Genomic DNA, 13,371 nt, shown 5'->3' with positions numbered 1-13,371 from the left:
ACTGATCCACGGCCTTCCCTTGAGGTCTGCGGGGGGCAGGGACTCCGCGCGCTTCACTGCCTGCTTGTCACTGGGGGAGAGGAGCGGTTTGCAACCCCCCGTGCAGTAATCATTAGCGGGGAGCGTTCCCCTCCGCCAGCCATGCTGCCGCATGCAATTCTGCTGTTTAACTTTGCTGGGCAGAGGGAGAAGGGACAGGCAGCAAAACATGCTGCTTTTCGGGGATTTGTCTGCCTCCACTCCGAGCAGAGAGCAGCTCCCGGCCAACCCCTTCCTTAGCGGGCTGAAGCAGGGGCTGGCAGGGGAGGTACGGACACCGGTGCCACCACAGACCGGCTGGCTTTGCTCCCGGCGCCGCCGGCAGGCCGGGGAGACGGAAAGGAAATTTCTGGCCGTGGTCACAAACCTGTTCTTCTGGAGGACAGGGGAGAGCAGGCAGCAAATAAGGGCCAGCTGCTCCCGCCACTGTGACTCGGGCCGAAATGAGAGTCCGAGAGAGTTAACGAGGGACTTCCCTGCCGTTCAAGGCAGGGCAGAAGTGCTCGGGACACTGGCAGTTCCTTCACTTGCCGGACAGAGAAAATCTTGTTTTATCTGGAGCTTTTCTGAGGCTCTGGGCTGAGCAACGTTAAGACCTCCCTGGGGTCGAATGCTTGGGAAGATGCTCTGTGGAGTGTCCCGTCAAGGCTGGGTGGTGCAAGGCCATTTCTGCAGCAGCTCCATGCCCTCTCAGGCCTGCTGGTTACACCACAGGCAGCCAGAAAGCCACCAAACAGGTGAAAAAAGTGCATGTGTGGGGAAGGGGAGGCACTGCTGCCTCTGTTTAATTAGGCATGTGGTGTTGGAAGGACCAGTGATGAAATGGAGCAGTGCAGAGCAGAGATGACACGATTTAACAGCGTAGACACTTTTGTAGAGCAATAAAAGGATGAAAATAAAATGAACAGATTAATCTTCCACTGCGGGGCACATCGCTGCCAAGACGCTGGTGCTGACAGGGGCAATTGGACGAGGAGCAATCTAAACCTGTGCTACGATCATATTTCAGCAGACCCAGGCTTACGTCTGTGATGAGGGATTTCAGGAAGTTGGCTTTGTGCCGCAGCGGGTCGTGAACGAGCCCATCGCAGAAGGAGACGATCCCATGGGGGAAGTTGTGCTGTGCTAACCACGCTACCACCCTCTGCTTCTGCATGTCGGGGCGGCCCGTGACATAGATAATGAGGTAGCCGAGGTCTTGCCAGTGCCTAGAAGGAAAGCCAGAAGTCAATGGATTGCAGACCTAGAGCAATGCCAAGGTAAAACAGACTGACTGCCCCAGCCCCTGCAGCTGACCTTACAACGTCAACCGCTCCGGCGCGGACTTTGGGGTCGCTGCCCATGATGGATACACTGGCTGCAAAGGAGCCGTCGATGCTGAACACCACAAACTCTGTCCCCTTCGGCAGGACCGTGATGTAGCTGTCTGCGTACGTGTGGTCACCCCTGAAAGCGACGCAGGTATTTATAGGCATCAAGATACAGAGGTTCTTTCAGAAGGCATCACCGAGTACTGCAGCGCATCACAAGCCCAAAGCAGCACCCAAATCCAGCCCAAACCCTCTAACAGCGATGCCACCCTCAGTTACAGCAGTGACAGGCACTGCATGAAGGCCTCTGTGTTGAAGCGGGGCTGGTAACAGTACTCCGGAGCTCTGGCATCAGTGACTCAAAAAAATACTCCCAGGAAACCATTGCTGGGTTCACCACTGAGAAGATGCTCCTCTCCTCCCCTTTCCAGAGCTCAACACCAGCCATTGGAGCTGAGCTAGAGCCTCTGGGCTCTAAATTATCACAAGTACAAAGTTCTGTCCCTCAAGGACAAGTTTATGGTCTTTAAAATATGCTCAGTTGTGCAGTTTTGCAGATGACCGCAAGGCCACGTGTCTGTGGTGAGGAAGGCCTGCTCCTTCATCCTGTTGACGATGTAGGAGTCAGAATAAAACGTGGATCTTCCTCTTACAGCTGTAGAGTACAAATGGCTTTGTCCCTGTTGCTGGCAAACCAGGCTCTGAACCCACCCAACAATCAGAGCCACCCACGAGGAGGGACCGTATTCTACAGTCATCAGATTCCACTTTTGTTCCCCTTGCAAACTAAGCCCTGGCACTCCAAGGTACCTCACCTGACCACCATCTTGACGGGGTACACGCCGATGCCCAGGCGCCGGTTCTCAGGGATGACGTAAGAAATCCTGCCACTGCTGTTGCTGATCTCGGTGTCAAAGTAAACCCACTCTCCTGATGGTGGCTGGGTCATGATGTGAATGTCCACCTAGGAAGACAGCAAGGCTGGGTCAACAACAGCATTAAAGACACAGACGAGTAGAACAGGCCAAGCAAGGGGACCTTCCACCCAAGCCCCTTTGGACGGCAGCCGGGCTGGGTCCTGCTTCCACCCTCTGCACTTCACAGATCTGAGCTGAGACGCACCCAAACATCAGGATGCTGGAATGAAACCCGGCCTCGGTGGTAAAGACCTCCGTGATGAACGCTGCTGCTGGTAGGAGGCACCACACAAGTCTGAGCAGGGGAACCTGGCCAAGACGCAAAGGTAGCAAACCCCGTCGGGGCCCAAGGGAGCACTGACCAGCTCCGCCTTTGTCCCTGTCCCCCACGCTTTTCACTCCACGGTGCGCAACCCCCATAGCAGACACAGTACCTTTTCTCCTGTGAGTGTGACCATATCTAACGGACCGTACATAAACCGTCCAGTTAAGGTCTGAGGCCCGTCTTCATTAGCGATGGTGTCATTTATCCTGTGGTTGGCTGTGACGTTCTGCACAAGTCAAGAGGGAAAGGGGGGACCAAAAAAAAAGGGGGGGGGGGGAAGAAAAAAGTTTGCAGCGATAGACAGCCTCACAGGGAAATGCCAAATATAAACGGACAAATTGGAGCGTGGGTTTCTCTGTGCCATTCCCCGCCTCCACTCCACCCACAGCTTTAGAAAAGAATTTGACCTGTGGCAGAGGTGAGAGACCGTGCCCCGCATTGATGGGGTGGATTTGAGTGTACGTGGCTGAAGAGCCAATTTCAGTGGCAGTTTGTACGTGCAATTCTGATACTGTCTCTTAACTCTTACACTTTGGATTTAAGAGGCAATACAAACAGCTGCCAGAGAAATTTGCTGACATTGTTTCAGCTCTGGTAACGAATTGCCCTCTTTCAGGAATTGGAGACATTTCCTGGAAGTGAAGGGCATTTACCGAGCAGAGAACCTGCATTACTGGACTTTGAAAGACATTCCGTCTCTTTCCGTGACCCACAGCCAGTGCTTTCTGTATTTTACATAGACTCAAGGCCAAGAGGAGACCTTACTGGTACAGATCTTTTTGTTTGCTCTTTCACAACTACGTGGATAGGATATAATCACTAATATATACCAGCGGTGCGACATGACCCTCTGTCTGCCGTGGACAGACACAGCCGTGCCCACGCTGGCCGCCTTCAGTGCCGTTCTTGCAGCCCAAATCGAAACCCCTCTACGTGACAGCGCTTCCCCCTGTCGCAGCCCCAAAACACCCTTACCCGGAGCTTCACGTGAGTCCTCTTGCGGAGCCACTTCTCGCGGGGCTTGGAGGGGGTGAAGACAGACACCTCCTTCCCATCCAGCTCCAAAACGCTCGAGTTCTCGTGCCTCATCACCTGCGGGAGTACGGATCCCACCGACACATCAGCCACTTGCGCAGTGACCCCTCTCCTCTTGCCCCTGCTATTCTGCATCTCCCGAGCCAGCGCTGAGTAAGGGCAATGCCTGGACAGAGGCAGCCTGAGTTTGCCTGCCAGGTGTTTGGCTTGTCAGCTTGCAGGTTTTACGGGCTGCTCCCTTAATTGCAAGGACAAGCGTTCTCTTCTGAACTAGCAAAGCCTGTGGCCAGTGCTGACTTAATCCCGGCTGGGACACAGCTTATTTCGATTGTCAGGAGGTATAAAGCTGACTCAAACACAGCAGGACAAGCTCTGCACTTAGATATCTGCCCTTCCTCCAGGCATTCATTAGTCTCTTCCCACGGTCTGCGAGGGACTGTTTTCCTTCAAACGCACGTTTTCTGCCGTTCCCATAACAGATCTAGCACTGGCTGCTCTGACCAGCCTCATGCCGACAGGTGCCGTTCCTTCAGCTCATTTCTTACTTCTATTTAAACACATTTTGGCCTGCTCCTCTTCCACGGCTTTTGCTCCTCTCATTTTGAAAGGAGACAAAACTATTGATTTGACCCCGGTGGAAGCATGCAGGGGTCCGGCTCGGCCACGCACAAGGCAGTGCCCAGGGGGTCTGTCCATCCTGACTTCATCTCTGAGGTTGACAGAGCTCAAGGACTTCGTGCTGGTGGGATGTCACTGCACCGGAGCAAGGATCAGAGGGGGAAGGTGATGCCCACCAGCCAGCCTTTGGAGGCAATTCCTGCCTGTCACCAGGGTGCGTGCAGGGATGGAGAAGCAGGATTAGATCCTACCTAGACTGCTCTTAAGCTCTAGAAGGGAAAGGGTAGAATAACACCACAGACCCCAAAGGTGAGGGGACATCTCAAAGACTGCTGTAAGACTGGGATGTCACCCTGCATGGAGAACTCAGAAATTGGCAGTAGTCATTAGTGAACCCATCCCTCCAAAAAATTAAGGAGCCTCAAATATAGGCTCTTTTACAAGGTCTTGAATATATTTTATGTTGTCACCAGCTCTCCAGCTGACCCAGGCTGTAGCGGTCTGACACAGGCCAGCTCACTTTGCAGAGCTGAAGCTGTTTTTCTTCCAGGGAAATGGAAAAAGGACCCCAGGGAGGATGATCTTGCTGGGGAGGGAGTTCATGGAAATCCAAGGTAAACAAAATGACAAGTTTTACTGAAAATTATTTAAGTCGGGAATCTATTTTGAGTCCTATTTGGGCTTGTTCTAACAAGATTTAATCTTTGGAGGCTAGAACTATTCAACAGCTTACTTCTACATTTTGTCCAGAGAGGACTTTCAAAGGCGATTATAAACAAGTCCTTATTAGGGGAAGAAGTGGCGTGGTGCTCTGGAAGGACAGCAAGAAGACAGGGAATGAGAAAAACCCTGGTCTCAAGGCAGAGACGAGTGAGTAGAGACAGGCATTGGGGAAGGGGGGTGCCCAACTACCGAGGCAGGTACCAGCAGGCTTTGAATGGATGGAGAGGTACCTCAGGCCACAGGACATGAAGCACCACGCTGTGCTACAGACCCAGGTTCGGGCTGAATCCCGAGTAATCGGGTGTTTCTTGAGTGGAGCATTTTGTGTACGAGACCGTCGTGACTGTTCCCACTCATGCACAATTACGGGTCTCCCTCTCTTCAGCCCCGTTAGGCTGAGTTCAATGCGGGGCTGGGGATTCACAGCAGCTGGTCCAGCAAGGTGTGTGCAAGCACAGAGATGTCTTGCTGGGCTAGATACAGCCCGGGAAGAAAGAGTTTCACTGGATTATTGCTACCGCTCAGGTGCCACCAGCACTGACATCTCTGTTGTTTATGGTTTCCACACTACTTGGAAAATAGCACTGAAGGAAAGTTTGCCAACAGAGTCATAAATAATTGAGAGCTGCAGTCGAGAAGGCTGGAAGAGAGCGGGGACGGCTTAACAGCTGAGCTAACACAAAGCAAACCCAAGAGCCGAAGTGGGCAACACAATCCGCAGAGTTGCTTTTAGTTTTGTTTTTTTCCAGTTCCGTGCTCGAAGTACTGTTCCTTGGCGGGTTCATACTTTGTAAGGCAAGTAACTCCCCCTCATCCCCAAGGAACTGAAGGAAAAACATTTCTTTTAGGAAAAACACATTTTAAACAGTACATTTAAATCTCAGGCCAAATGTAGGTTGATAGAGTCTGAGGTGGCAGACTCCAAACACCAGCAATCCCCATTTACCTAGCCTCAGGAGAACTGCTTTGTACCGGAGGAACGAAGGCTAAATCCCAATGCAGTGACGATGGCCTGAGTTCCTAGAGGAGACCACAATAACTTAGAAAGCCAAAATGGAGAGCCCAACCCTGCCTATCAACTCACGTCAAATTCATACAAAACTTCTCCTTTGGTTTTATTGTATTTGGTGCTATTTTTATTTGTACATTGAGAAGTTTCCTTTAAGTTTCAGACTTAAGATCCAAACCTGCACACGCAGAGAACAGCTCACTTCAAGAAACAAGTGCCACCAACTTTTGCCACTGTGATCTGATAGGAAACGGCCCTGGGCTCACTCCATGGCTCCCTGGCAAGCCCACCTGAAACCTGCCCTGATGATAAAACATAGACTCAAACTAACCAGGTGCGACAGCACACATCCGCGAAGTTTGCACGTCTGCAGCTCCGCTAACACCACAGGTGAGGAAGAAAAAGAAGGGGAAGAAAATGGATCTGCAGTGGCAAAGGGTATTTTTTCATCTCTACCCATCAACGAGAGTTATGGAAGGTGCAGTGGAAAAAAAAAAAAAGAGCCCAAAATATTTTTCAGCCCAAGGGAGATCCGGGGAGGGAGGACGACCGTACCTGTCTCAGCAGGAAGGAGACAACGTCTGTGGACTCCCAGTAGCTCGCGTGGAAGAGGTGTGGCAAAGCAACCGTTGGGAAAGCCGTCAGAGCGTCAGGACAGTAGAGAGCGTAGTCGATCCTTTTGGTTCCCCACCACTTGGCAGCAACTAGAAGCAAGAGACTCGTTCAGACAAAGGGGGTTCACATGCACGTGCGGCCTCCGTCACAACGGTATTTCGAGGCTCTGGCTCCTCGCTCCAGGTACGCTGGGAGGCTGCTCCCTGGCTGGTCGCACTGCTAAGTGGGAACAACCGACCCAGGGCTCAGTGTTTGCTCAAACCAAGGGAGGAACACACAGGGGCACCACCACTTGGGCTCTCTTTTATTTAAGGAAATAGGAAGGCACTAGAGGGCAGGTATTAATTGGCTGCTAGTCCAGACCTGGGGGAAGGGGTCCAAGGCTCATGTGCAAAGACCTGGGAATCCACGTGCCAAAACATGACAGAAACGCATCACCCTGGAGCTGTGGGAGGAAGGGTGCGCGTGCTCTGCTCACCGCAGTACATGCCCAGGCCATCTCCAGCCCCGCATCCAACTCCTTTAGCTTCCACCAAGGAATAAAAGACTTTTTAGCATCCAGATATTGGCCACGCTAAAGAGGATCTGAATTCTGGGAGCCCACGTGAGATGCTAAAAGGCACCACAAGGCAGGGTGCTATAGCATGTGCTGCTGGGATTGGCAGTTCCAAACAAGTCCTGGCTGCGCTCCTGGGCTACCACATTGCAAGCAACCGAGACATCTAGCCCAGCCTCCCCAGGAGCACAGCCTCTGCAGCGGCCAACAAGAAAAGTGTCCAGGGGTGCCGGAATTCCACTGCACGTGGGACTGAAAAATACACTGGGACTTGGGTGGGCAAGGTTACAGGCAACGCAGAAGAGTTTCTCCCCCATGGAGTCAACAACTCGCAAACAAGGGACCGACAGCCACCGTTCACCCATGGGACACCACCACACTTCAACGCTGCCCTGAACTCTGCCCCCACACACATCCTTTCTGACTGCCTAGCAATGAGCACGTCTCAGCCCAAAGCCTCAGACCCCAAAGGCGTGGGCTGCTTTCCCAGCGGTGAGGAGTCCTCAACCCCCATGCGCTCTGGCCCAGAAAAGCAGCAATGGAAAGAGAAGATGGATCAGACCAAGAGAGCAACAGGAGGAGCTGCGTTTGCATGCAGGTTGCAAGCTGGGGCTTTGACAAGGGCTTTCTCAAGCTTGGTTTTTCTCTGTGACAATGTTCCCTTTTTATGGGCTTCCAGGAAAGCTGCCAGGTACAAGGTACGATCCAACAAACCCCTCTTGTTAAGGGAAATCTAGCTGGCGATGAGCACAGATGCTGAACTGAAAAAATGGACCCACCAGCTCCTTCCAGAGACCTGCACAAAGCTCCCACCACAGCAACGTGCAGAGGGTTATGGCATCAGCACATCCCCATGGCCCAGCCCTGGCTGTGCCGAGTGCCCAGGCCACCCTCATCCTATGGCCTTTGCTTTTCTGAAGAGCCATGGAAAGGAGGGTGGCAGCATTGATGGATCAACATGGCTTTTCCAGAGCACACAGGCACCTCCTTGCAGCCATTTCTGACTCCCTGTCTTCCAAATTGGCAGCTCCTGGTCACGTCCCAACCTTTCATTTCTCATGCAAGTCCCCAGCTTGGGTAACTTCAGATTCTTTGTAGGAAGCAGACAGGATTTACTCTTCCATGCTCAAAAGACAGTGGTGGAGGCAGAAGCGTTGTCCCCACAGCTCTGCCCAGAGGAACTCCTGCTCTTGCCAAGTTGTTAGCTGTATTACGATCGATCTTTGGAGCAAAGTGACAGAAATACTTGTTAAAATGCAATCAGAAATTGCAAGTGCTTCAGTGAAAGCGCATAGATTTGTTGTGAAGTTCTGTGACTATCGAATGAGAAAGGAGGTCAACCAGAGTGGATCTCTCCAGAATACCTGTCTTGATGTCCAGGTCGGGTATCCGAAGAGCACAGCCTGCAGCCTGACTCCATGGCCCTTTGAGCTTTCTTCCCTTCGAAGGGATTTCATGTTTATGCTGCCTACGTCTCTTGGACGAGGTTTGGGTAGGGGATTTGTGAGGGAGGGCAAGTTGGGACAGAAGGCTAAACCCTCTACAATGATTAAGGTGGTGTTTGGTTTCTAAAAGGAAAAATAAAAGTAAAAAAAAGCAGAAATCACACTTATTATTATGGCACACACATGCCGCGGGCAACACCGGTTTCATCCTCCAGAAATTCACAGTGCAAGGGAAGCGGCACCCTAGGGAGGGCTCCTGGGAGGGAGCCATGGTTTTGCGGTGCCCCTCTGGACCTCCTCCGGCTCTCCCTGCGGGATAAGCACGGACAGCATCCAACCATCAATGCCACGGCTTCACATTACCACCGCGCTAATAAGGTCAAGCACAAGAGCTGCAAAGCCAGAGCCAGGGCTCAGAGGACATGTCGGCACTCGGAAGGCGAAGGAAGGGGCTGCGACAGCCCTTGGGGCAGGCCGCACACGGGGTCAGGGCGCGTACGCAGCCCGCACCGGGGCCAGACTCTTCTCCGATCTCAGAAACAGGTTTTGATGGCTGTGAAGTGCGTGGAGGAATAAATTACACAAAACAGAAGCTAAATAATCGGGGAGAGCACAGGGAAAGCAGAGAGAGGCAAGCGTTGTGTGGGCCTGATCCTGCCATCAGCTCGCAGAGGCAGGATCCCTCCATCGCGTCACGTGGGCCTTTAGGCATCACCCTGGCATAAACACTTCGTAACGAACAACCACCGCCCCCCGCTTCGCAGCCGTCCAAGGTCAGCAGCTCTCCGTGGGTGTGAAACCAGCACAAAACAAACACCTTCTCCCTCAGGAGCCTTCTTCCCAAGCAGATTAATATTTAGCAAGCGCTTGGCAAGATATCTTACCGGGACAAATATAAGAACGCACACGGGGTGTGTGGCGTCAGCTCTCGGGCATGCTTTGAAAGAAAACCTTGTTTGTCAGAGCGCAGGTAGTTTATTCCTGCTGCCAAGCGTTGCCTCAAACAGGGCAAGAAGTTACGGCAGCCCCTGACAAGCGCCCACAGACCTTCAGCAACTAACACTTGCCTCAGGGAGCATTATTAACTTCAGCAATCAATTACGAAGTGAGTTGTTCACAGCCCTGTAGTCTAGCGTGCCAGAAATGGAGTGTATCTAACTTTTTACCACCTTCTGGGACAAAAATTTGGGCTGAAGGTTTTTTGGGGGGTTTTTAATTTGTTTGGTTTCCAGCCTTTTTCTGTCTGAGTTATCAGAGGTCCCTGAGGACCCGGACTGTTAATCTCACACCTCAGCTGAAATGAAGAAGGGGCTGAACCGTTAACAAAGGCTGTTGGTCTCCACTGTACGAGCTGGGAAGTTATACAGGTCTTGGGAAAAATAACAAAAAATCCCTTATTTATTCATTCGGCTCTGGGATACGGGTCATAACTGGCTGACTTTCTGAGCCGCCCTGCGGGCTACAGAAGAGCTGAATTTCTAATGCAAAGTAATAAATAAGCCAAACGTGTTCTTCCCTTTCAGCATTACAGAAGGGCTTATTCGTCCTCATTTTTGTGGACCACATTTAAGTGATCTGCATCAAGCCACATGCCACATCTTGCATCATCAATCTGGCAGTGCTGATCCCTACCAGTTCGGCACGACTTATCAACGGCAGCCCAGAAACATGCCTTTGGATTAACCCTCCCCACACACAGCAGCCAAATGGTACTCAGAGTTATCAATTTTTTTTTTTTTTTTTTTTTTTTAACAATTTATCACCAACACAGTCCAACATGCATAACACAGCGGTGGCCCCTGTATTATAATCAAATATATCATCTGTTCCTCCAGGGGATACGGTAACATGCGGCACTGACTACGACAAAACCAGGTGAAGGCGGAATAATTCAAATTTTTTTTTTGTTATAAACGGAAAGTATAACCCCAGACAGACAGACAGAAGCTGCGTGGCTCTGGCCCGGTGCGTGGTGCTGAGAGAGCGGTGCGGCAGCGAGCGGTAGTCTCGGAGGGGGTGAAACACTTACTGTTGGCTATGTTGGAAGCAGTGTAACTGTCTGCCATTCCTGAGACCTGGCTGGCAATGCTGATCTCACTGGCTCTCCGGAAGCCCCTGAACTGAGGGGCTGAAATGGGGGTGGACAGGGACGCGCTTTCCATGAAGACGGCACCATGAGACTGAACAACATCTGCTACAAAGTTGAAACAGGGAAATCAAAATATTAGACCAACAGACAGAGGCTGGGCAAGATGAACTCAAGGGGAGGAAGGCAAACAAGGCTGCAAAAACCTTTCAGAACTGATTGGAATGAAAAAAAAAACCATTTCATCGGAGCTCTGGTTTGAAAAGAAAGCAAACACCACAGCAGGCAAAGAGACACGTGGCTGGAGGAGCAGCCTTTGATTGAGAGAAGCAAAATAAGTAGCTCAAAAAACAAATCAAAAACCCCAAAGAAAAATCCAGGCAGACTTATTCAAGCAGCAATAACAGAAGCATGTGTCATACATACAGATGTGAATATACACAACTTCATATATTCACATCAAGACAAAATAACCAAGGTAAGGAGAACAACAAAAAACAACCTTAGAAAGGGGATATTTGTTTTCTTGAAACATTTAGACTTAAATGAACACCTCCAAGATAGAAGCATTAATGAAAAAAGAAAAAAAAAAAATCAAGAAAACATTTTCATGCCTGGCAGGGACTAAATTTGAACTCGTATTTTATTGCTAATGGATACAGCCAACACTCCTTAAACTAAAGTAAGGGCTATTGAAAGGAGTCTGGTGCTGAGCACTTAAATCTCCAATCGGTGTTGGCGGACCGGGGAGCGCTCAGTCTCTGTGAAAACAGAGCTTCTTTTGTACAACGTGCAAGTCTGGATTTTTAGATCCCAACCTGAGGTTTATCAAGTGTGGCCTAACCCTTTAGTACATAAATACAGAAAAGGAGGATTTAAAGTCATGCTCGCATGGACCTTATACGTGTATTGGAGGGAAATGGACCTAATATGTAGACGTGGTGCTTAGGGACATGGTTTAGTGGTGGACTTGGCAGCGCTAGGCTAACAGTTGGACTTGATGATCTTAAAGGTCTATTTCCAATCTAAACGATTCCATGATTCTACAATACGTTCAGGACTGGTAAACCGAGAGATGACGAAAGTCACACTAAAATCTCTGCATTTCAGTTCTCTCCCCTCTGTGGATGCCAGGAGGCCGAATTAAGTGTCTGTGGGATATCCCAAGATCCTGCACTGCAGAGGGTTTGTAATGCCAATGCCAAGTACTTCACAGCAGGCAGCACCGGTCTGACACTAACATGCAAAAGCAAAGCTACTTACTATCATTTTAACATTGCCCGTCTCTGCTGTACGTGAGCAGCAGCAGCATCTGAACTTTATTCCCAGGTACCAGACAGGGCACAGGTTTGTGCCCAGCCAGGCAGTAGAGGCCACGGGGAACACAAGTACATTACTCCCACACACCAACATCCTCTGCCTATCTCAGCCAGTTTAGATATCCTTGGATTTCATCCCAGTATGCGGCTGACACAGGGCGTTGTTTTGGCAACTGGTTTATTTTAATATTGATCTTTTTTGCTCGGGGCTACTGATTCGCTTCCTCCGATCTCTCAGTTTGCAGCAGCAGTGTCTGTGCCCGCACAAATCCTGCTGCAGTGGAGGGAAAGGGAATGTATGAAGCAGAAAATGTGTAGCTAAGTGTTGGTAAAAGAGTTCTGTTCTCTGCAGGGAAAATCAGGCCACAAGCTGCTCTGTGTAAAAGCTTCGCGGACTCCAAGATCTGAGCCCTGGTGGGAGCCTGACCTGATGATGAGCTGCACACACTGCCCACGTTGTGCCTGAAAGGCCATTACCAGCATCACTTTCTCAGCACTTTCCTCCTCTCTTCGCCTTGCCTTGAGCTGTATCTGCAACCCAGCCAACCCCACTGGGCCAGCACGGCTTTTTTACTGCAGAAAGCACCAGCGCAAGCAAGACACAATTCAAACAGAGGCTGTACTCTGAGAACACGAGCCATGCCAGGAGCTGCGTTCAACCCCACAAAGGTCGCAGGGGCAAAGGGTCTCATTCCCATCGCTGCATGACCTGGGACAACCCTCTCATCTCTTCCCTGGTTACCCCTTCCTCTCCTTTCCCTTGCTCATACAGACTGTGAGATCCTTCTGCAGTTATGCCCTTGTGTTACATCAAATGAGTGCCCCAACACAGATGATGACCATCAGCTTCCCTGAACTTGGTCAGATGCAACGAGAGGTTTGGCTTTGTCTACGCTAGGAAAAATGCCAGGTTCAGGTTTAACCAACACCTACCAGCAAAGCCTGGACTTCTTCCTCTCCCTTAAATATAAAACATCAGTGGCTTGAATTAGGAAGCAGCTGGAAGACATGCTACAGAGCATTACAGCAATGCTACACAGGAGAAAAGGCTGGGCCAAATGTGGTGCTGCCTGGGTTGATCATGGCTCCGGCTCCATTAGCGTGTCTTCACTTAGCTCTGCCTGCATTTTATCTCCTTTTTCGAGGGCCCAGAAAGTGGAAGGTGAATAAAGGAAGAAACAGCTGTATTTTGGGCTTGCTCTTTTTAGCCGATCTTGCTTTCCTGGGTCTGACTGGGGATTTTTGAATACAATGAATTTGAAGCAAAACCCAACCTCAACAGCCCTTCCATCACCATCCTAGCTAGTGTTGCCACAGGAGTAATTTTCACTCCTTATGAAAGCCTAAACTCTTTTAGCGTTACTGAACTGTTCA

The 13,371-nt window shown here is 50.6% G+C and overlaps 1 protein-coding gene across 7 annotated transcripts in view; it reads right to left on the bottom strand.

Annotated features, from left to right (window-relative positions):
* PITPNM2 (phosphatidylinositol transfer protein membrane associated 2) overlaps nt 1-13,371 on the bottom strand; it is a 142,264-nt gene that overhangs the window by 5,152 nt on the left and 123,741 nt on the right. For 4 of the 7 annotated variants that reach the window (XM_076352574.1, XM_076352578.1, XM_076352576.1 and 1 more), the window contains 8 exons: nt 10,622-10,786; nt 8,512-8,715; nt 6,532-6,680; nt 3,567-3,683; nt 2,701-2,817; nt 2,165-2,313; nt 1,336-1,485; nt 1,064-1,247 (listed from right to left, as the gene is read on the bottom strand). In XM_076352574.1, the coding sequence (XP_076208689.1) occupies nt 1,064-1,247; nt 1,336-1,485; nt 2,165-2,313; nt 2,701-2,817; nt 3,567-3,683; nt 6,532-6,680; nt 8,512-8,715; nt 10,622-10,786 (1,235 nt within the window). The remainder of the gene's footprint in view (nt 1-1,063; nt 1,248-1,335; nt 1,486-2,164; nt 2,314-2,700; nt 2,818-3,566; nt 3,684-6,531; nt 6,681-8,511; nt 8,716-10,621; nt 10,787-13,371) is intronic. The other 3 variants (XM_076352579.1, XM_076352580.1, XM_076352581.1) reach the window with 2 other exon arrangements.

Source organism: Aptenodytes patagonicus, chromosome 15 (assembly GCF_965638725.1).
Source record: "Aptenodytes patagonicus chromosome 15, bAptPat1.pri.cur, whole genome shotgun sequence".
Lineage (NCBI taxonomy): Eukaryota > Metazoa > Chordata > Aves > Sphenisciformes > Spheniscidae > Aptenodytes > Aptenodytes patagonicus.
This window is presented reverse-complemented; position numbering and strand designations above follow the sequence as displayed.